The 25,019-nt window shown below is 43.5% G+C and overlaps 1 protein-coding gene and 2 long non-coding RNA genes across 12 annotated transcripts in view; 2 read left to right on the forward strand and 1 right to left on the reverse strand.

Annotated features, from left to right (window-relative positions):
- The window catches only part of LOC132468955 (microtubule-associated serine/threonine-protein kinase 3-like), a 197,963-nt gene that overhangs the window by 37,985 nt on the left and 134,959 nt on the right, over positions 1-25,019 (reverse strand). For all 10 annotated transcript variants that reach the window (XM_060066804.1, XM_060066806.1, XM_060066802.1 and 7 more), the window contains 7 exons: positions 13,459-13,624; positions 11,055-11,156; positions 7,233-7,355; positions 6,716-6,828; positions 4,402-4,580; positions 3,996-4,117; positions 175-375 (listed from right to left, as the gene is read on the reverse strand). In XM_060066804.1, coding sequence (XP_059922787.1) covers positions 175-375; positions 3,996-4,117; positions 4,402-4,580; positions 6,716-6,828; positions 7,233-7,355; positions 11,055-11,156; positions 13,459-13,624 — 1,006 coding nt within the window. The remainder of the gene's footprint in view (positions 1-174; positions 376-3,995; positions 4,118-4,401; positions 4,581-6,715; positions 6,829-7,232; positions 7,356-11,054; positions 11,157-13,458; positions 13,625-25,019) is intronic.
- The window catches only part of LOC132469090 (uncharacterized), a 167,464-nt gene that overhangs the window by 20,995 nt on the left and 121,450 nt on the right, over positions 1-25,019 (forward strand). The gene's annotated exons all lie outside the window — the stretch shown is intronic.
- Positions 5,628-8,176, forward strand: LOC132469074 (uncharacterized). The gene is made up of 4 exons (XR_009528335.1): positions 5,628-5,833; positions 6,241-6,305; positions 6,683-6,805; positions 7,300-8,176. It is a non-coding gene; the product is annotated as an uncharacterized LOC132469074 (long non-coding RNA).

Here is a 25,019-nt window from a genome sequence, read left to right on the forward strand (position 1 = left end):
GCGGGCCATCTGGACGAATTGCATTTTGAGAGAAGTGTACATAAGCTACTGTGGTGGCCTAGGTGGGCTACACAGGTGACGTAGATCTACGTCACCTGTGTAGCCCACCTATACACGCAGTGTACCTACGGTGGCTAGTCGATTCATAAGCCTGATCTGACAGTACATCTTTACCCGAGGTGAGGATGAGGGAAAGGGCGGACACAGAGGCTGACTTCGGGACCTTGCCCCCGCAGGGCAGCCGCTGGCGGTCCGGAGTCTCCAGCTGGTTCCCGAAGTGCCGGGGCCCCGCGGGCTCCTTGGGAGATGAGTGTTTTGCCCCGGTGCTGTTGCTGCGGATACGGATTCTCCGCAGGTTCGACACCACCACCTCGGCTGTGGACCAGCACCGGGCCAAAGTTTAGTGTCGGGGTTGGGGGGGCGTTGAGGGGTAAGTGCAGCCACTGAAGTAACAATGAATCAAAAAAGTTTGAAAAATGCTATAGTATAGAATTAATGCACCTGTAGACCAATGTAGGACACGCCATGGTTCTCTAGTACTCTGCATCAGATTGAAATATCCTGGTAGGCAGTTCTTTGTCTGTCTGTCTGTGCGCTTGCATGACTGTTGCATAGTCATACAGATTAGAATAAGGTGAGGCTCATGAATACCTCACATTAGTATATGCTACACGTGAACCTCCTAAGATGGCGCAATTTGATTGGTTCGCTATCTCGGGATATTGGGCATCGTCATCTCGTCACGCTAATAAAAACAAATAAATCCTGGCAATTTATTTTTTCTTGTTTATTTTTCAGTGTTCACGTGTAGTATATACGAACCCACCAGTGTCTGATATCAGCTCTCTTTTACACTACTAGTGTATCCAACATCGACTGGGTTCCCTTGCTTGTTTTGTTTTTTTGCAAGCTATTTAACAATTATTCGCCAAAGGCGAAGTGAATAGTAGGGAATAGCCCCCGAGGCGAGGGGGCTTTTCCCCACTATTTATGGAGCTTGAGGTGAATGGAAACCCAGTCAATGTTGGATACACTTAGGGCTGCACGATATGGGCAAAATATGATATCCTGATATTTTTGGGCTGAATGGCGATATACGCTATATATCTCGATATTTTCTATAGATTGGGTTAGATGGCTTCGTCGCATTGTCGTGCGTACTACAGTTTGGGTTTCATTGCGCCCTAATTTTAATCCCCCGCCCCCTCCCTTCTCCGTTCCATTTGGGAACATGTTTGGTTTAATTTCGCTTGTTTCGTATATTTTAATTAATTAATTAAGGGCGCCACCATAGGGTGCCCCCAACATATTTGCCATGCCGAGCGCCGGCTCTGGTTTCGGGGCAGAAGAAGCTGTCGCGGCCGGTGATGCAGCAGCACAGCCACTGAGTTTTACGCATTCCTTATACTGGACTTTGTGCCGCTGCTGAAAATGGTCAAACAGATTTGTCGTGCTTCCACTTTTAGCCGCAACAGTTTTGCTACACTCTCTACAGATGACCTGCAGCTGCTGCTCATCTGTTTTTTTAAACCCGAATCATTTCCATATTATGAAGCCGTTTCTCCTCTTTGAAACAATTTCGTCTCACGCCGCCGTCTCGTTTTCTTTACCGGTATCCTCCATGTATGTTGTGTTTGTGAGGTGGCGGGAATGAGGCGTTTTTGCACACGGCACTGCCTGGTTCGGAAACTGCACCAAACTGGACCGAAAGAACCTGCAGCGAGTAGTGAGGACAGCCGAGAAGATCATCGGCGTCTCTCTCCCCTCCATCTCAGACATTTACACCACACTCTGCATCCGCAAGGCAACCAGCATTGTTTTTCTCCCCCCTTCCATCTGGCAGAAGGTACCGGAGCATCCTGTCCGCCACAACCAGACTACAGTACAGCTTCTTCCCCCAGGCCATCCGACTCCTCAACTCTAAGGGACTGATCTGATCATCTCTGTTGACCTTGGTTTATGCACTATGGTTTAATATTCATATTTATTATATTCATATTTATATTCCCGCACTACTCAGTCATATTTATTTATTTATATTCCCGCACTACAAATTCCACACAGTCACTTTACTGGTTTGCAGTTATATGTAGCATGTTGTTGTTGTTGTTGTTGTTGGTGGGTGTCAAGCAACTATGTTGCGAGACAACCTATTGTTATTGTACGAATTCCTATTATTATTATTTACCTGCAATGGGAGTCAATGGCAGCCCATAGAACCGCTTGGTGAAAAGTTGTGAAATTTGGCACACTGGTTCAAGACAGCCCCATTAGCCCATTAGGCCAATCTCAGGTCGCTAGCCCTACAGCTCTAGCGCCACCAACAGGTCAAAGTTGGACATGCATTCATGTTCATAACTTTCGACTCATTTGACCAATATTCACAAATCAGGTATCATTGGATTCCTTGAACCAAGCCCACTTCAACACACCCTATGACGTCATTGTTCCATGACGTATATTTCCGCCATCTTGGTTTATGTCCAAACCCTTCAAAATGCTACTCCTATCACAAATCTTGTCCAATCAACTCGAAACTTGGCACACATGATCTCCCAGCCATGCTTGATAAAAAACATCGAATAGATTTTTCAAATTCAAAACCGTTTGCCCGCTAAAGTCAATCAAATTTGGCGGCAAAGCCGCCAAACCGGATGTAAGCCCATATCTTAGCAGCCCTTTGACATATCATAACCAACCTTGGTACGTAGACCTATGACCCCATAAAGGTGACAGTAAATGAATTTGGTGACCATTGACCTCTAGGGGGCGCTGTTATTAATGTCGATGTGTTTTGACTCCTCTCTCTTCACATGCGTGTATTTAAAACTTATTTTCAATGTCTGGTGATACTATCAGACCTCCCCATATAGCTCATATATTACTTCTTGCAGAAATATCCGCGAAAGCCAATGATATTCGACCGCGAACCCCCCAAACCGGAAACACGCCAATATCTCAGCAGCCCTTTGACATATCATAACCAAACTTGATATATAGACCCATAACATCATCATGGGGACACTCACTGAATTTGGTGACCATTGACCTCTAGGGGGCGCTATAATTAATAAAGACGTGTTCTAACTCCTCTCTCTTCAGATGAGTACATTTCAAACTTATTTTTCATGTCTGAGGATACTGCCAGACCTCCTTATATAGCTTATAAATTATTTCTCATTGCAACATCAGAACTTGGCCGCCATGTTGAAAGTTGTCAAAATCAGTTGAAAATTTCCACAGGCCACAAATTATGTCCAATCTTCATAAAACTTGTCATATATGATCTTCAGACCAAGCTGAACAAATGCATTAAACAGCTTTCTCAAATTCAAAACCGTTTGGCCATGACAGCCAATCAAACATGACGGCGCTCATTAATGGGTAGACACTGCACCCGTGTGGCGATAAGCGGGACTTAATGTATGATGCAACAATGACTATATTTACCATTCCGCCCACCTACAATATAAACTGCAATTCCCACTGGATTCGATGCTTCACGAACTACCTCCAGAACGGATGCTTGTTTACATTGTGTCTCTTTCAGGGATATTGTTCCGAATACCCCAATGTATTTGTGACATTTGTTCTGTCAGGCAGACTGTATTGCGTCCTTACCTCTAGGTGGGGTCCTTTTCCCATTTACTCATCCCACCGGCTGTCGGTATTGCCGATTTCCGAGGCGGTCGTCATGTAGCCCCCTGGCCGATTGCGTCCATCCGGCAGAATTAGCCTACCGAGTCCGATTATGCTTGACACCCACATTGCTGCTCGCAGCTATATTTGTTCTTATTATTGTCGCTCAATGATGCACCTTATGTGCTTGGGAAACGCTATTTCATCTCACTGTATACTGTGTATATGGCTGAAATGACAATAAATTATCTTGAATCTTGAATATCCTGCAGCCCTAGATACACTAGTGTAAAAGAGAGTTGATATCGGACACTGGTTGAACCAGTCAACCAGAGGACGAGTGTTTAGTTGCGCACCTTCATCATCGGTGGAGAAGGCGAAGCGAGGCATGGTCTCCAGGCTGTGGGTGCTGCTCATCACCAGGGGGCTGGCGCTATGCTCCGACTGGGAAGAGCTGGAGGAAGCTCGCGCTCTCAGGCTTTAACACACAAACCATAAATGCACACGGTTACGAAGAGGTTACACATTAAAAGCCCCTAAAAGGAGGTACTAGCAAATTAAAGAATCCTAGTTAGGATGAATTAATAAATAAAAACTCAATCAGTCATGGACAATTAACCAATGAAAGCCTCGAGACAGGAATTCTACATTTAAAAACCTTCCTCAATGAAGAAAATAAATGAAAAGTCCTCAAGTCAGGACATATTTAGAAATTACAAGCCGGTCTGGAGGAGCCCTCGGGACGCTGAACCTGGCCCCTACCATGTGGTGTGTCCTGGGTGTCTGAGCTCCACACTACTCTGCCTGTATTGGTCCCCGAGGCCAGGGGATGGGGTGAGGCGGCCGCAGTCCCAGCGGTCCTCCTTGTCCTCGCTGTGGCTGCGGTCCGAAGAGAAGCTCAGGTTGGAGGGTGTGGACAGGTGCTCTGTGCTGCTGTACACCTGGAGGGGAGGGGGAGTGAAGTCTAACTCTGCAAGGTATATTGTGGAAAATTCAGATTAGTTTTTTCTTATTTCCAAAGTTTTCCTACCATATCCGTCTGCCTTTGTAGCATCCCATTTTAAAGGTCCCCTGGCATGCTACTTTATGGATGCTTTAATATAGATATTAATGGGCCCCTAACAGCATTTGAAGACGTTGCCGAAATTCAGCTGTGGTGCCGAATTACAGCCACTACGAGCAGTTCGCACATTGAGCATTCCTCAAACGCGCCGTTTCGGTGTCTGTAGCTTTAATGCAAATGAGGAGGAGGGGGGCGGGTCAAAGAGGAGGGTGGGGGTGTGGCCCTGAGAAGCTTGCGGCCACGGTACCATGCGCTTTGTGTACAGTGGATGTATTGCAATGGCGAGGCGCACACAGCCTTTGGCCGTATTCTGTAAATATTCTAGAACACTCTGGGTTCTCCGGCGGGAGTCCTAGAGCTCTTTATCTCAATAATATCATATTATACATAGATATCTATATCATATAATATATATTATCACGGCCAAAATCTTTGTGCGCCTCCAGACGATATTATGAATCTCAAACGACGGCGTCGGGTTCTCCAACGTCTCTGGTTCTTTCACTTCCACATCAACCTGAAGTAGACTAAACTGCGACATGGAGGAGAAAGGGATCATTGCCCACGATTGTCTCCTGCCGGAGCACCGCTGTTGAGGCACCACCGCCTCGGAAGCGGGCAGAGTGCCTCGCGGCGGTGTTGCCTCGCTGGTGTGACCAGGTGTAAAATTAAGTCGCACACTCAAATTTTGGTCGCAGTCTGGAGCCCTGCGTTGGTCATTGAGTGTAGAGCTTGCCCGGGGCAACGCTAACAGCCCAAAAGGCTTCCATATATATATTCCGAACATTGACATTGGACATTAATGAGCGACAAGCCTAAATGTACTGGTGAAAAGCACTGATCTAAGATGAAATTAACTTTAACATGCATGCTGTATATTTGAGGAGTTTATTCATGGTTGAGTTGCAAAATGCCACAGTATAATAATCCCCCCCTCTTGATTGAGCCTGTCTAGTGGGAGGGGCCATGGGGTATAAAAGGGGTGAGCTGCAGTCCTTCTGACAGTCTACTGAGGTGATCATTACATTATGTTGTCAATTATGGTTAAATGCACTCAGTGATTGAGTTTGATTTGCATTTATTTTGCTAATGGATTATGTGAATTATTGACATTGATTATTTGAAGTACCGGTATTTGATTTTGAATATGCTTGATTCATTATAGAGAATATTTTATTGATTATTTGAATTTATTGAATTATTTGATTTTGGAATTGGTTTTGAATATGTTTTTATTTAAAATATTTTCAGATACTTGGAGGTTGGCCTCCTCTGTATGTTTGGCACTTACTTGACACTTTGGGGGAATAAATGTTAAAAACCTATTTGCAACTCTGTGCCTTGCCATCCTTTGGGTTTGAAAGTCTGGTGTAATAAGGTTACATTACCTTCACCCGAGGCGGGGTGTGACAAAGTCCATCGAAGTCGATTATCGAATGCACCGGAGTTTAGTTCAAGGAAAGTTGTGGAATTTATAATTTCATGGAAATGCATGTTAAACTCCAATAATTGTTCTTGCACAACTTGTTTATTCCAAGCTCTCGACAGCATAACAACCCATTATCGCCACACCAGCTGGAAACGACTCACTGCGCCCTCCCAGGTAAATGCCTACAGTAAATAAATTAATGGTGGCGCCAACACTCGCTAGATGTTGTCACAAACAGCAAAGTATAAAGGGTTACTTATTGTTAGACTTGTAAAACAGTCTTTTTTAATAAACTCCTGGTACGCCAGCTAAGTTGTTGATGCTTCGTTTTATGTGAAGGGACCCTAGTCATGCTACTAAAGAGGTTTGCTGCTATTTATAAAATGCAGATTTGGAAGCATTCACACTGCCCCTAGCCAATAATTTGGAAGCCATTTGGGCTGCTCTGGGCAAGCTCTATACTCGATGCTTAACAAAAAAAGTGTCTTGAGGGCTTCTTTTCATGCCGAAAAAGACCCTGTGTTCAATTTTGCCAGGAATTACACTTTAAGGGAAACATGGTGAAGCAAGGTACTGGTTTGTACCTTGCTGAAGCGATGGGACCAGGAGGAGAACTGGCGGATCTCCAGGGAAGACTCTTCATCATTGGTTTCCTCATCCTCGTCAGAATCCAGGTGGTGGTATCGCTCTGAGCGGGCTGTAAAAACCAAGGAAATCCCGCTTTGAACAAGATGTAAACAAGTGTAAATCCGCAGGGTTAATGTTTACCCTGAGAAACCCCATGCATTACTTCATTAAACTGAGACTCAAGTAAAGTCGATTTAATTGTTTTGTGTCAACCAACTACCAAACAACCATCAACCAAACTATTGTGTAATTTATGGTCACTACACAATAGTTTAGTATTAGTGTTATGTACTGCCTCACTTAATTAAATTCAATGACTTATTACGTGCAGCCCACTTTACCATTAACTTGCTGAGTTTAGAGTGCTGTAGAACGTATTAGCCTCACTGAAATTTAGTATTAAACTTTACCAAGAAGACTGACTGTCCCCCGTCAACCTTGATTCAAGTACTAACGAGAGAATGTGCTACGTACTGTCGAAGTAGCTGGTGTCATCCTCAGCCTCCAGCTGGGGAACAAACTCTGCTTTCTGCCTCAGCAGGCCATTCCAGTCCAGGTCCTTGAAGAATGGGTGCTGCTTCACCTCCAGGGCGCCACCTACCACCACACGCATGCACAGGACCATTAGGATTCAAGGTTTAATGATGTGTTCGAGATGCCTCGTACACCAGCCGCACAATATGCAAAGTGATAATTCTCCCAGCTTTCTTGCGGCATTTCACCGAGGCACGCCCTCCTTTTGGTCATATCTCGGGATTCGGAGTCCACCGAGTTCAGTGAGGTTGACCGTACGACTCGACAAACTAAAATGGCTACGCGCCTAATGAGATGTATTTTCTTTGTATTTGTGCCACGTTGGTCGTTTTAATGTTGATTTTAAATGCTCTTACAAATTTCTTACAACTTGCATTGCTGCTTTAAACCAGTCACTAAATTATGCATTGCACGGTCTCGCTGTGCGTGCAAAACAATGTCAAGTTGTGTTTTTTTTCGAGCTGGTTTGCCAAAGAGGCTAATGGAGATGACAATGACAAAGACTGTTCTTCCCTGCCTTGTCGTGTAGCGATGGCCGAAAAGACACGGAACACTAATTCAGGGGACGCATCCTTCGAAGGACGCGGTCTATAAAGGTGTGGCCTTCGTAGACCGTTTTTAACTGAGACGGTCTGCCCTACGGAGCATTTCAAGTTTGCATAACAAGCCGCTAACACCCTTTACCTTGCGTGATGACGCGCCGCTCCTGTCACCTAGCAACCCTGACAGCTGCGGTTCAAACCGGACGGCGGAGGAGAAATATGGAGCCGTTTTATATAACCTATTCCGAGATGTCCACTTTCACTTAGATGTCCACTTCTTACTTTATTCTTACTTTTATTTTGTTGTATTTTATTTATAATTTTCTATTTTTTATAATCTTATTTTCTATGCTTTCTTATTCTGATTCGTTTATATGATAATTATATAAAATATAACGTTAATTAGTTTAACGTTATATGGCTCGTGTTAATGAAATTAAACTTTGACAATAAAGTTACAAATTTAAAATACTCAACTTTATTTTAATATAAAAAAATGTTTTTACATACAGTTGTGACAAATTATTAGCCCCCCCAGGAATTATGGAACATTTTCCTAAAATTCTTCCCAATGTTTGCAGCATTGATAAAACTCGATATAATCAAACATTCACCAGTGCTTTTTAGTAGTTTTGGTACATTTTGGATACATAAAAACACTTTAAGGCTTGCTTTATATCAAATATAGAGAAAAATTGGGATTTAAAAAATATTGGCACTCATGATGGGGTGGTCAATAATATTTCCCCCATGTGAATTCTTGCCTTCCAAAACACACCTAAGTAACCAAACAGCTTTCAAACCACACCTGTGCAGTCAATTGGCTTCCTGATAACGCCTGAACATTCAATCAGCATAAAAGGACTCCAAGGAACAGGGCACTTGAACACATTATTGAGAGGGACTACTTTTACTCACCATGCCAAAGACAAAGGAAATCAGTCCCCAGCTCAGAAAGAAGATAGTGGAGGCTCATGATAAGGGGGAAGGCTATACTGCCATTTCCAAGCGTTTCACAGTGTCTAGAACCGCCGTACGTTGCATCATTGTCAAGTACAAGGAGACAAAATCTGTGAGAAACAAACCTGGGTGTGGTCGTAAGCTCAAGATTTCAAGAACTCTAGAGAGGAAAATTGTCAGATGTCAGCAAGAATCCCCGGACATATGCCAAAATGATTGTTGCTGACCTGGCCTCTTCTGGAGTTGATGTTTCAAGGAGCACAGTTGTGAGGGCTCTCCATCGTGGTGGGCTTCAGGCCCATCGTCCAAGAAGAACCCCTTTACTCAAAAAGCGGCACATCAAAGCCAGACTGAGGTTTGCCCGTGAACATTTGAAAGGTAAAGATGAGTTTTGGAAGTCTGTGCTTTGGTCTGATGAGACTAAACTGGAATTGTTTGGGCACATGGATGTTGCTTATGTTTGGCGAAGAAAGGGAGAGGCCTTCAACCCTAAGAACACAGTTCCCACAGTTAAACATGGTGGTGGGAGCATCATGATGTGGGGCTGTTTTGCAGCCTCAGGCACAGGGAGCCTTGTTCGGGTGCATGGCATCATGAAAAAAGAAAATTATGTTGACATTTTGAGGGATAATATGCAGAAATCTGCTCGTAGTCTATCCTTAGGTCGTCTCTGGGTCTTCCAACAAGACAATGACCCGAAGCACACATCGAAATTGGTCCAACCGTTCCTGAAGGATACCAAAACCAAGATCCTGGAGTGGCCTGCACAGAGCCCAGACCTCAATCCTATTGAGAATCTTTAGCGGGTGCTCAAAGTGAATGTCCATGCTCGGAAACCACACAATTTGGACCAGCTGGAACAATTTGCAATGGAAGAATGGGCCAAAATCCCTCAGGCGACCTGTGCAAACCTAGTTAAGGCCCCGTCCACACGAAGCCGAAACGGGCAAAACCGTTCCGGTTTCGATCTATCCGGTTTCGGAGTATCCCCGTAAAGACGGAGTCAAGCGAAACTGGGTAGATCTGTGGAAACGCTGTAGTACACATGCCAGGCCCATAAGGGGCGCTGCTTCTGCTACAGAAATCCAGAAGAAAATTAAATGAGAAGAAGAGGCGAGCATGCGCATAAAGGCTGCCCCCCGAACCACTAACAACACAAACAAACAGTCATTTATTGAGACTGTCAGTCAACAGTCTCAATAAATAATGGCTTAGCAACCCAACAAGGGACATGATCTGCTGCAGAACGGTTACAAGCCTGTAGTCCGCCATCATCTTTTTTGTTGTGAGTTCTGTGACTCCGCGGGCTTAACAGTCATTGGCTGGAGGGTCGAGGGGTGGGGCGATGACGTCATGGTTTACGGTTTCAGTCGGTTTCAGGCGTCCACACGAATCCAAAACGAAACCGGGTAGATTTGAAACCACCTCCGAGGGTGGTTTCAGAAGTATACGGTTTCGGTCAGCGGATTCACCGGCTTCGTGTGGACGGAAGGCCGAACCGTACAAGACCTTTGCGGTTTCGTCATGAAATCGGCTTCGTGTGGGTGGGGCCTAAGAGGTTGTTCTCAGTTGTGGCTCAGAAAGGGTACACTATTGACTATTAATGGCCAGGGGGCTAATAATTTTGGATTTCTCATTTTTGCCCTTTTTTGTTTCAACTCATTGTATCAATAAAATATCCTAATCAAACTTGTCAACTTTTGTCTTTGTAGCGTATTTGTTTCCACAATAATGAACACGTGTTATGGCCATTTCCATGGAGAAATCAAGAATTTTGTCTAATTACACAAGGGGGGCTAATAATTTTGGTCACAACTGTAGATTTGTCATTTAATATGTAATTTGCTGCAACTGCCACTGCAGTTGCAGCAAAAAATCCAACGTGCAATGAATCTTGGGATACTTTGGCTGTGAAGGATACATCTGTTGTATCCTTCAAATCCGGGAAAAGAAGGCTGCATTTGTCGGCCGCATTTGAAGGAGCCTTCGAAATGGGACAGCCCTTGACGCATCGCAGTGACGCAATCGCCCTTCGAATGCACCCTTCGAATGCACCCTTCGAAGGATGCATCCCCTGAATTGGGACACAGCCTATAAGTGCTACAAGCCAGGAAATAACCTCACAAGAGCAACTCGTGCGGTCGATGTACGAGGCAACTCGAACACACCATCATTTGTTTTCCCTTATTTGGTCTGGGATTGAAGTAAAGGGTGATGATTGACCGGCGGATGAGACATTCAGAGGTCAGATCTGCATTACCTATGCCCAATCGCTCCAGAGGACTCTGCTTCAGGAGGCGGGTGATCATGTCCTGGGCCTCGGGAGGCAGGGCATCCTCCTCTCCCGGCCAGATGATGTCATCTAAGGGTTACAAAGAAAGAGAGTCAAACAAGTTAAACTCTAGCCATGAATAATAATGGATTATTCATGTAGATTATGTTTGAAATTAGCACAGAGCATCACTTCATTAGGTGAGTGCTGCATGCAGCGCTCAACTATTGTTCTTCTTAGGTTTAAAGCCCAGTTCAGACCAAAGATTCACCTTGCAACGGCTTGCAACGAGACGGTTTTAGAACGTCGCAGGGGCGGTTTGAACGGGTCGTTGCAAGGAGTCGCATGAGTTGTAAGGAGTCACCAGAGATTGAACATGTCAAATCGCAAGGTCCAGTTTTAGAACGCGGCGATTTAACTTTTTCTCTTCAGCCAATCACAGCACAGAACAACTTGTACGTCACGGTCTTACTCCGTCCCGGTACCGTACTGTCCACTCCAGCATAAAAATATCTGATTGAAATATCCGATATCCGGAGAATGACAAAACACAGTAACTCTAGCCTACTCTCAAGCAAAATAAAAATAAAACTGATTGCAAAGCTAATCAATTTGCGACCGTCATTTGGAAGGCAGTCAGGAGGGACTACTTTTTTGTATTCTTTAAAAAAACAGCTATTTTCACTTTCTTGTTGTTTTTTTAATGTAGTGTGTATGTCTTTCGTTTTGCCATAATAGTAACCGTTGTATAAAAGCAATAGATCACTTCAGTCAGTGGTATGTGCTCATTATACCACTGTGAAGGGGGTCGCCGGCCCTCCGCTGCGCGTCGGGCCGAACAACGCCCCTTAACAGTGGTATAATGAGCACATACCACAGCCTGTCGTGATCTATTGCTTAATTATTCAACGGGGGGCCTAAATCCAGCGATCTGATTGGTTCCTAACTGTTGTATAATGAGCGTATACATAACTGCTATGACGCCCGATCATTTTGTGAAAGTTTGCATATCACTCCGCGCCTGGAAGTAGAAACAGTTACAAAGTAAAACATATGTTGGATGATGGAGAGGGTGTAAATGTTGTTACTCCGGGAGTGAGCAAGGCGATGGAGAGACTAACGAAAGCTTAGGCACACGGCGAGTGAACTGCTCCAGAGGATAAATTGCCGGCGAACCGCTCTAGCCGAGCCTTCTCTCGGAGGGACGCTAAAGTGTGTTGCATAGCGACCGTCGTGCATTTTGAAGGCAGCCAGGAGGGACTACTTTTTTGTATTCTTTAATAAAACGGCTATTTTGACTTTCTTGGTTTCTTTTTAAATGTAGTGTGTCTATGACTTTCGTTGGTCCATTGTAGTAACCGTTGTATAAAAGCAATAGATCACTTCAGTCAGTGGTATGTGCTCATTATACCACTGTGAAGGGGGTCGCCGGCCCTCTGCTGTGTGTCGGGGCTGGACAACGCCCCTTAACAGTGGTATAATGAGCACATACCACAGCCTGTCGTGATCTATTGCTTAATTATATTATCACACACACACGCACGCACGCACGCAGTGCAGGGCAATACATTTGACGTTCCAGATACAGCACCGCTGAATGCTTTGCGCTTTTCATTCAGCGGTCACTTTATTTGTTTCCAACAATTTACATTTTCTCAAATGGTGTGCATGTTTACATTGTTTACTCCATTTAGACTCAAATTCAAAGTTCAAATCCCTTCACTTGCCATTTAACATCTCTTTACGTCTTAAACTATCTTTATTAAAACACATTTTCAACCTCACTTGGCACGACAGCACTCACCGCATTTTCTGCAGGAAATGCATTTTCTAGTTTAAATTAGTTCTTTCTTAATTAGGTCTCACACACTCACACACACACACACACACACACACACACACACACACACAGGAGTCGAAGTCATCCGTAAAACTAACTATAAAAGAACATTTACCCTTTGCACATGCCGTCGATGCCTGGTGCTTATGCAAACTGGAAAAACTTTGATGTGCATGGAAAATTATAGATTGTGAATAGTAAGACCCAAGCGGTACATGAACCGTTTTGTCTGCCTATATTCCAAAGCTACTATTTTCCCTACAAATAATAGGCCACAGTTGAATAATGACATGTCATTTTCGCGATAGCTGTTTCGAAAAGAAAACATTAATTTTTCATGAACAACAGATTTGAATACAGAATTTACAGCAAAACTAAACCTCAACACTGTAATCAAATGAGGGGGGGGAAATAGGCGAGATCGAATAAACGTCGTAATGCTTCACGATTGGCTCAAACTTAAGACTTCCTCATTCCTTTGTGCAAATAACAAACAGAACACATGAGTGCACTTTTTTCCACTGAGGGCCCAGTTCCACCACAGCTACTCACCGCTGACCACTTGTCCAAAGAGCTCTTCAGGGGTGTCGCCGAAGAAAGGAACGCACCCAACGAGGAACTCGTAGAGGATGACCCCCATGGACCACCAGTCTACCGGCTTCCCGTAGCCTTGCCGCAGTATCACCTCTGGGGCGATGTACTCCGGCGTACCGCACACCTACACCAGAGACATGAAGTAAGATGGAGGACATGGCAACGCATGGGAGAAGATAGTAAGAGGACATAGCAACATGGTGGACATAGAAACAGAACCTAGCACGGACGACATAGCAACAGGGCCTAACATGGTGTACATAGCAACAAGGCCCTTCATGGTAGGCATCGAAAAATGACATAGAAAGAGGTTTCTCCATTCTAAGATCCATCACAATGTGGACATGGGGGATTCTGTGACAGAAAATTATCTGAAATTTGTAAACATAATTAGGCTGACATGAAAAATATTTGTTAGGAATTTTCAAGTGTTCCTCACTGCAGATCCAAATGGGTGGAGCTTGACATCCAGCTCCGCCCAAAAATAAACCGCTCCTCATACGGAGCTCCTAACATCCACCCACACCGTAGCGTTATACCAGTGGTGGGCTATCAGGGCCAGCAAGGCCTCCTCGCTGGCCTAAACACTATCAGAAAAGTTTTCCATGAATATGTATTAAATTATTTCCAATAGTCTATTCTCTTCATTTCATAGCTTTTCTCTTGGTTGCGCTGCTTCCACTAGTGTATGTTTATGTTAGAGCTTTTATCCAATCATATTTCACCTTCAGAATCGATAGTGCTGGCGTCTGTAGCTTAAAGTAAGTGGCAATGACGTTGTTGCTTTAACCAATTCGATTTCGAGTTGGCAACATCGAAGCCATCTAGCAGGCGTCCAGTGACGTCTGCATTTTCATGTCCTTTGATTGGATGGTCAGAGAGGTACTAGTCAGAGCCAGCAAAGCATCTATAGCTACCGGCACAAACTAAAATAAAGCGAATAATAAATAAATAAATTAAGCGATTCCCTGAAGGGAATTAAAACTTACTCCAGAAACACGACTGGACACTCAACTTTCAGCATTAGCCTCCATGGCGATAGAAAGGGACTTATTGTTGGAACTGAAATGCACAGATAAACTGTACAACAGAGTAATCTAACCCTTCTTGAGGAAAGAAAGGAGGATGAAAAAAAACGAGAACAGTTTATATTTCTGTTCCTTTCAATGCAAACGTGTTGCCAGGCTTACAAAAGGGTTATTTAAGCTATACACCACCATTTGGAAGCGAAGTCCATTAGTTTTGAGCAACCACCACTTGGAGGTGAAGTACATTAGTTTTGAGCACGATCAATAATGTAAGGTCAGAATCACGTTGTTGGTCAAAAAGTGATTCTCTTGCTCTGAAAAGTATTTTGCACACATAAAAACTAGAAAAGTTGATATTTCTGTTCCTTTTAATGCAAAAGTGTTACTAGGCTTACAAAAGGGTTATTAAGCCATTCACCACCATTTGGATGTGAAGTACATTAGTTTTGAGCACAATCAACATTGTAAGGTCAGAATCACATTGTTGGTCAAAAAGTGATTATCTCGCTCTGAAAAGCATTTTGCACACATAAAAACTAGAAAAGTTGATATTTCTGTTCCTTTCGATGCAAACGTGTTACTAGGCTTCCAAAAGGGTTATTAAGCCATACACCACGATTTGTAAGTGATGTACATTAGTTTAGAGCACAATCAACAATGTAACGTCAGAATCACATTGTTGGTCAAAAAGTGATTATCTCGCTCTGAAAAGCATTTTGCACACATAAAAACTAGAAAAGTTGATATTTCTGTTCCTTTCGATGCAAACGTGTTACTAGGCTTCCAAAAGGGTTATTAAGCCATACACCACGATTTGTAAGTGATGTACATTAGTTTAGAGCACAATCAACAATGTAACGTCAGAATCAGATTGTTGGTCAAAAAGTGATTCTCTCGCTCTGAAAAGCATTTTGCACACATAAAAACTAGAAAAGTTGATATTTCTGTTCCTTTTAATGCAAAAGTGTTACTAGGCTTACAAAAGGGTTATTAAGCCATTCACCACCATTTGACTAACTCTTCTTGAGGAAAGAAAGGAGGATGGGCTTTGCGTACAAATAATCAGTCGTTTTGGTGAGTAATGCATTTTATTTAAACATTTTAATATTTTTGTCATTTAATTAGGTTAATATTGATGTTTCTGCTAGAGATGATGTATGTATGGCAGCTGTGGTTACAGTGAAAATAGACTTGTTGAATTGTCCTAATTGGGTTTCTTGCTTTAGTAATGGCATTCTTTCTTGCTACATGAGATACCTGTCTGTGATGCAACGCCCTGTTATACTGCATTTCTGTGTAATATTGATGGTTTCTATAGCCGTGGAGTCAAATTATGGCATTAAGAGGTGGATTAGTTCATGTAGGACACCAGTGTAGGCCTAGGGGTGCGTTATACTATAGGTGTCCGAGAAGCTTAACCCCCTCTCGGACGTCAGTCAATCACCGGCTCTCTGGGCCGAGAGCTAGAGGCTACTTGAACTTGTGCTCCCGAATTGTATGAGTGAGTTGGGGAGGGGCTGGATCTGGGCGGGGACTGCGGCTGTAACCAAGAGTAGAGCTGGACTAAGCCAAGCTCCACCAATTTGCACTGCAGTGAGAAACCTTTCTTCATTTGCCTATATTAATTGAAAAACTTATTTTGAGTCATTGTAATACAGTTTTAATCAAATAAGTTGGAAACAGTTGACATTGTTAAGTCTGGATGCATAGGCGTCGATTACGCTGGGAACACGTTCCCACCAGATTTCGTCAAGATTATTACACGGGTCTTCTCAATGCCGTGGAACACTCAGTTCACTTGCATGGGCACTTCACAACTTCCGGCGGTGAATTATATTTGATAATTCACCGTTGCTAAGTATTATTGACCGCTGTCAAGGAAGACAAAGAACTTTTTGCCTCTTATGACGTCATTGGTACCACTCCTCAAGTAGTTCGGTAACTTTTCAACCCCAGCGTCTTCGGTTGCTAAGCGACGTCAACGTCTTAGCAGACTATTTCTCTGCTGATCAACACTACGAATGCTGGTAACAAATAAATTGTAAACAGACACACCATGTGAAGTTATTTTTTCGTTTTGGCAAGTAGCCGTGTAATAAGCGGGATAATGTATAGAACGTAGCCGATCATTATCGAAAATAAGCCCCTTCAGGGGAAGCAAGACAAGGTGTCTTGCTTCGCTGCACGTCGGTGACCTGTTTCGCCCTGTCTGGGCTTATTTGCCCGATAATGACTGGCGTTCTATACATTATCCCTTACTTATTACACGGCTCTTCTCAATGCTGCAGACTGCTCCATTCACTTGCATGGGCCTTCCTAGAGTTCAGCAGTCAATTATTTTTGTTTATTACATGGCTCTTCTTCTCAATGCAGCGGAATGCTCACGTACAGCATATTTGACCGCTGTCAAGGAAAGTGTTTTTTTTTGCCTCTGATTTACGTCATCTGTATCACTCCACAGTCCGGTAGACTTATCAACCCCAGCGTATTCGGTTGCTAAGCGACGTCAACAACTTTGGCAAACTATTTCTCTGCTGATCAACGCTACGAATGATAACAAATACATTGGAAAAAGACACACTGTGTGAAGTTAATTTTTAGATTTGGCAAGTAGCCATTACTAATGATTACCAATATTCTTTGGCTGGGATGATGAGGCATCAGAGAATCAAGTCATTTTAGCCTGAATACATAGGTAAAAAGCACCAGAGCACCAAAGCACACTGTTGCTAGTGTAACAGTGTACATAATAACTTGTAGTCCTGCTGATGACTTCAAGTCTGAGGACTATTGGAGACTTCAGGCTGCACCAGTTAACATTACAGATGATGACTGTGGTCAGTTCTTATCTCTGCTCTCCAACTCTGAAAAATGGCAGGGAGGGCCCATGACTGCCAAGATCGGCACAGTGAAGCTAAGGCAGAGTATTACACTTGAACCTCTGCGTGAACACCTTGTCTGGGGCAAGCTGCCCGCATCCGCACCTTTGTCAGTGGGGAGCACAGTCATCGTCGAACCGACTCAGTCAAGATCAAGGCCCAGAAATGTGCTGGTTGGCCGGGTTGTCAAACCTCTGTGGGGCGACAGGTGGGTCCCCCTTAAACTGATCAATCCTAGCAGCAAGGCATTGACTCTGAAGAGAAACTGCAAGATTGCAGACGTTTTCCCATGTGTCGCAGTTGAGGAGCTGCCTTTCCCTGAAAAGGTTTCTGTAAATATCCAAGATGTCACACAGGGCTCTGTGTCGACAAAGTCCCCTGAGCAGAGAAAAGAGGTTTTAAACAACTTGGGACTACAAGACTTGGACTTGGATGGTTGTGAGGTGTCTGACCAGTGGAAAGATAGACTTCTGCAGCTCGTTGTGAAGTATGAGTCGGTCTTCTCAAGGGACAAGAAAGGACTGCGGGGAGGCTACGGACTTCGTCCACAAAATACCCTTTGTGGACGAGAGGCCGTTTCGCCTGCCTTACCGCCTCCAACACAGTACGAGCAGCTGAGAACTGCACTGAATGAGATGGAGGAAAAAGACATAATCCGGAAGTCACACAGTGAGTACGCTTCACCACTGGTCTTGGTGTGGAAAAAGGATGGCAGTCTGCGCATTTGTACCAATTTCAGATGGCTCAATGCAAAGACTGTGAAGGATGCACATCCACTGCCTCACCAAGCTGATACCATTGCTGCTCTTGGAGGAAATGTCTTCTTTTCGACCATGGACTTGACTTCTGGATTTAACAATGTACCACTTCATGAGGCACACAAGAAGTACACAGCCTTTTCCTCCCCCTTTGGCCTCCATGAGTACAATAGGATGCCCCAAGGTCTATTTAACAGTCCCGCAACTTTCATGAGGATGATGTTATCAATCTTCGGTGATGAAAATTTCAGCAGCTTGCTCTGTTACTTAGACGACCTGATGGTCTTCGCCCCCAGTGAGCAGCTGGCCATTGAACATCTGGAGATGGTGTTCTCCCGTCTGAAAACTCACAAACTCAAACTTGCTCCCAAGAAATGTCATCTCCTGAAGAGCTCAGTTAAGTTTCTGGGGCATATCATCTGTGCAGATGGGGTGAGAACAGACCCTGACAAGGTCAAGGCAATTTCTGATGTAGGAGAGGCAGAGTTAATAATAATAATAATAATAATACATTTAATTTAGAGGCGCCTTTCAAGACACCCAAGGTCACCTTACAGAGCATATAGTCATCATTCAAAACTATGTAAAACAGACTAGGAATAAAAGGAAAACAGAGGTTAAACATGAAGAATAATAATAATTAACAACACTCAAAGACGCCAAAAGTGAAGGGGGGACCTCACTAACCACCACCAATATGTAGCACCCACTTGGGTGATGCACGGCAGCCAATCGGTGCCAGAACACTCACTACACACCAGCTTGAGGTGGAGAGTTAGTGATGAGGTGGAGAGTGAGGGAAAAGAACATATTTAAACACTATCGACCATATTTAAACACTGTCGATCACATTTAAACAATATCGACCACATGTAAACACTACCGACCACATTTAACGGTTTCACGGTTCAGAGACAGCTTCTTCCCTAAAGCTGTATCCACCCTGAACACACACATGCACTGACCCCCGACTGACTGACCACCCCCTAACCTCCCACTGCTGTATTGTACTTTACTTTATTTTACTTTATTATTTATTTTACATCATTTACATTTCTATTTGGTATACTGTTGTTCTTGTTCTATTTATATATTATTTTTTTTCTCGAATGCACCAATTGGGAAAGCTTACTAAAAATGTCGTTGTACTTCACTCGTGCAATGACAATAAAAGGCTTTCTATTCTATTCTATTCTATTCTATTCTATTAAACACTATCGACCATATTTAAACACTATGGACCACATGTAAACCCTATCGACCACAGGTAAACACTATCGCCCACATTTAAACACTATCACCCACATTTAAACACTATGGACCACACGTAAACCCTATCGACTACATTTAAACACTATCGCCCACATTTAAACACTATCGCCCACATTTAAACACTATGGACCACATTTAAACACTATGGACCACATGTAAACCCTATCGACCACATGTAAACCCTATCGACCATATATAAACACTATCGACCACATTTAAACATGTAAACCCTATCGACCACAATTAAACACTATCGACCACAATTAAACACTATCGACCACATTTAAACATGTAAACCCTATCGACCACATTTAAACACTATCGACCACATTTAAACACTATCGACCACATTTAAACACTCTCGCCCACATTTACACACTATCGACCACATTTAAACACTATCGACCACATGCAAACACTAGCGACCATATTTAAACACTATCGACCACATTTAAACATGTAAACCCTATCAACCACATTTAAACATGTAAACCCCTCTCGACCACATTTAAACCCTATCGACCACATTTAAACCCTATCGACCATATTTAAACCCTATCGACCACATTTAAACACTATCGACCATATTTAAACACGATCGACCACATTCAAACCCTATCGACCACATTTAAACCCTATCGACCACATTTAAACCCTATCAACCATATTTAAACACTATCGACCACATTCAAACACTATCGACCACATTTAAACACTATCGCCCACATTTAAACACTATAGACCAAATTTAAACACTATCAACCATATTTAAACACTATCGACCACATTTAAACACTATTGACCACATTCAAACACTATCGACCATATTTAAACACTATCAACCATATTTACACGCTATCGACCACATTCAAACACTATCGACCACATTTAAACCCTATCGCCCACATTTAAACACTATCGACCACATTTAAACCCTATCGCCCACATTTAAACACTATCGACCACATTTAAACACTATCGACCATATTTAAACACTATCGACCACATGTAAACACTAGCGACCATATTTAAACACTCACACAATTTGATATATATCACTATATATATATATAGATATAGATTTGTGCTGATTATATTATTACGATCTATCCTTGTATTTAAATTGCGGATCCCCATAAAGAATAATGGAGAATGATGGTGTCATGCCCTCCTGCAAAAAGATCAGATCTTTCCTTGGCATGGTCTTTTATTACCAGCATTTCATTTCTGACTGCTCCGAAAAGCCAAACCTCTCTTCAGGCTCATTTCTGGACGGCAAGTTCAATCCCAGGCCAAGAAAAGAGGGAGGTTCAAGAAACAGTCCTCTGCCCCACCAGCTATAACACCAAGTGACTGGACTGATGCATGTCAGAAATCATTTTCAAACACTGAAAAGTGAACTTACTCATCGTGTCACCTTGGCTCATCCTAACTTCGACCAGCCTTTCATCCTTGCTGTCGATGCTTCTTTTGATGGCATTGGAGCCGTCTTGTCACAAGTGGCACCTGGTGAAACAATTGCAAGGCCTGTCGCCTTCGCCAGCAAGACGTTGACCCATTCTCAAATGAACTACCCTGCACACAGGCTGGAATTTCTGGCACTGAAATGGGCCGTATGTGACAAATTCAGTCATTGGCTAAAGGCTAAACACTTCACCGCCTGGACGGATAACAATCCCCTGTCCTACATTCTTACAAAACGACGCTTGGATGCGTGTGAGCAAAGGTGGGTGGCCAAGCTGGCAGCGTTCAACTTTGATCTTAAGTACGTTCCAGTAGTTAAGAACACTGTTGCAGACGCTTTGAGCCGTGAGCCATTCGTTCAGTCATGTGTTGGTTACCGCTTGCTGAAAGAGCCCTATATCGCATTATTGGATGAAGTCAATGGAGTTGTCAGAGGTACAGTGCAGGATGCTTTTCGACTGACAAACAACTGTCAGGTTGTTCAAGGTGCAAGGTCAAAGTCAACAGACCTCAGTGATGTCCATGATCCTCAGACTGAGGGAAGTTCCATCAGCTCGGACGAGGTGTCAGCTCATCGTGGTTGTGGAAATCTCAGTGGTAACCTACCATTGCCACAGTTGCCTGATGAAGACCCTTCCACTGTTATTCCTCAGAGCCAGTTTTTGAGCATTCAAGGGCAAGACCAAACGATAAGTAGAGTCCTGTTATATGTGCAGCGAAAAAGGAAAGCTACCAGACGCGAGGCTGCAGCTGAACCTGCCTGCGTCAGTAAGCTCCTCAGACACTGGAAAAAGCTCAAAGTACAAAATGGGATTCTGTACAGGGTGAGAAAAGACAACCGACTGAACAAAAAGCTGTCCCAGTTCATTGTACCAGATGGCCTTAAACATCATTCTCCTTGGCCTCCATGACAATGCTGGCCATCAGGGCCGTGCACGAACCCTCTCCCTCGCCAGAGAAAGGTTTTTCTGGGCTGGCATGGAAACAGACATCATAAACCATGTACAACGATGTGAAAGATGTATTGTTGGCAAAACCATTGAACCTGCAGCCCGTGCACCCCTTGAATCCATTCACACATCTGACTGCATCGACTTTTGGACAGCTGAACTGAGTGACAAAAAAACAGTTGATGTCTTGGTCATAACTGACCACTTCTCCAAAATGGCGCACGCCTTCCCCTGTCAGAGTCAAACTGCAAAACATGTTGCCCGTCGATTGTGGGATGATTTCTTCTGCGTGTATGGCTTTCCCAAGAGAAACCATTCGGATCAGGGGGCCAACTTCAAGAGCAGGCTCCTGAAGGAACTTTTGGAGATGGCAGGGGTGAAGAAGTCACACACCACACCTTACCACCCAATGGGTAATGGTGTCACAGAATGCTTCAACAGGACGCTGGGGAATATGTTAAGAACCCTTCCCCCAACTGCAAAAGCCAGGTGGCCTCAGGTGCTGCGGACTCTAACCTTTTGTTACAACTGTACAATACATGAGACGACCGACTTTGCCCCATTTTACCTCATGGACGGGTTCCACGTCCCCCTATCGACATCATGTTCCAGCATGTGCTTCGAGATGACAAAGTGATCAGCCATAATGAGTTTGTCTTACGGTTAAAGCAGGACTTGAGCGAAGCCTCGCGGATTACTCAGAAACACACCCTTGACGAGCAAGCACGTCATGCCAGGCTGTACTACCGCAAAGTAAAGGGCTCTCCACTAGCTATGGGTGATCGAGTGTTGTTGGCCAACCGTGGTGAAAGAGGAAAAAGGAAGCTTGCTGACAAGTGGGACTCTACACCTTATGATGTTGTGTCTGTGAGGTCTGGGGTCAACGTGTACAGAATAAGAGATGCCATTACCGGCAGAGAGAGAGTTGTGCACCGGAATCTTCTTCTCCCAGTTTACTTTCTTGCTGTGGATGAAACTCCTGCCTCTCTTGTGGACTCAGATAACCAGGATGTGGCATGTGCAAGTGGTCGAGACTCTGTGGAGATGAACGATGCAGATGGCTACAACCGGACTTTGGACTGGCTAATGCACTTCCCTGACCCAGTGTCCGTCAGTGTAGCTCATTCCCCTGATCCAGTGTCCGTCATTGTAGCTCATTCCCCTGACTCAGTCCTTGTCAGTGCGGCTCACTCGCCTGACTCAGTCCCTGCCAGTGTTGCTCATTTACCTGTGCCAGGCATGTCTCACTTGACTCCCACAGAAGATGTTGATGAAAACACTGCTATTTGTTCATTTGTCTGAAATTTAACAGAATTTAAAGGGGGTGTATGTAACAGTGTAAATAATAACTTGGGTTTAATGTTAAATTCCTGTCAAACTTGGGACTGCAACAAAATGTTTTTTTGTGTATTTTATTTTGAAAGTCCACAGCGGAAGTTTGTTTCACACTTAATGCTGGGCATTTTGTTTCGCGCTCAGAAGTAAAATGCTGTTACGCTATGGGTAAGTTGCTGTTCTGTTCGCTCGGACATAAAGTCAGTTATAAATGAAAACTACGGTTCATATGATGTGTAAACTATCAGCATTTGTTGTATAACATGCTTGACGAAGGAGGCATTTGTAAAACCAGTAGTTATGTTGCTTTGTGACGAATTGTTGCCGTAGTGTGTGAATTGTCTTTGGGCTAGCTGCCAACATGTGCGAGGAAAGTTTTAGCTAGCTACTCTCAGCACGAGGTGTACGTGACCTGTATATGCTAATGCCAAGCTCCTCTTTTGTAGTGCGAGCGAGAACAGACTGCAAGGCTTTTCCATTAATTGCACACTGTTCGTGTTTACTGTCCCATGTTGCAGGTATGTTTATTTGTACGATTTTACATGCAATGTTGTTATGTGTAATTAATATGTGAGTGCTCTTTTACACTGGATTTTTCAATGTGTTTTGGACTTGTGATTGCAAAACTGAGTCTGTTTTGATGTTAGACTAATGTTATGTAAGTTGAGCTAATTCTGAATGTTGTCAACAAATAATAGCATTTATTTATTGACTGTTACTCACTATTACAGACCATTAGGATCTTTTATGTTTTTATATTTTGTTTACAAGTATGTTTTTCAAACCAAATGTTATCACTATACGATCACTGTTAGAAGTAAAATGCTGTTACGCTGTGGTGCGAGCGAGAACAGACTGCAAGGCTTTTCCATTAATTGCACACTGTTCGTGTTTACTGTCTCATGTTGCAGATCTAAGAAATAAAGCCAGTCCAGTGCTCCATCCGACCTGTCCTCCTGAGGTTAATTCAAATAGCAGCAGAAGTACTATTACAAAGGTCACACTAGTACCATGGACAGTATCAGAACGATAACCTGTTGAACTAAATGGATGTGGTAGGCTACACCACGGGATGCATCTGCAGACCACTGACACATAAATAAAGGTAAGACACAATATTTATTGCTTAAGATTTGCTGGTACTGTGGCGAGGTCTTTTGTGTTTTTTTGCACTCAAGTGGTCGGCTGTTTTAACTTGCAATTGATAGTTGGTGGAGTCAGTCTGTTGTTGACACAAAGTGACTTTTGGTCATTCTTGCTTTGCTTGAATTCTGGAATAATTGTGGGGGGGGAGTGCATGAGTTTTGGTCAGAATGCCTGATGTAGGCTAGTTTTGATGGAATGCGTGTTGTGAATTGAGAACAGTCAGCTCATGATGTGATACAGCATTCAGCTGTGCAACAAATATTTTTTTCTTTTTCAATCTTGACGACTTTTGTAGTGCTGTGTAGCCACACGTTTGACCCTTCTGAACTTAGACACGCAGTTAATTTCCTTTCCTAGCTCCTCTTGTTTATGTTGTTAGCTTAGCCATGTCATCTCACGTTGTCGACATTGGATACATGGAGCAGAACATAGTGAGTCATATGTCCGATGCTTTTAAGAAACTTTTTCTTCAAAAAACATGGCAGGCAGATGATTTTGTATACATTTTATTCCTTAGTAATTAGCTACATGGGTATGCCGTCTTTCAGAACCTTTCATTACCGGCACTAAAGATAGAAAAAAAGAGTGCATCCTCATTGTCCCCAGCAAATTTCAAACCAAACTGACGCCCATGTCTGGATGTCACGTGACTTTGAGTTTAACAGATTAAATCTTTATTAGAATATT

The sequence above is a fragment of the Gadus macrocephalus genome, chromosome 12 (genome assembly GCF_031168955.1).
Source record: "Gadus macrocephalus chromosome 12, ASM3116895v1".
Classification (NCBI taxonomy): domain Eukaryota; kingdom Metazoa; phylum Chordata; class Actinopteri; order Gadiformes; family Gadidae; genus Gadus; species Gadus macrocephalus.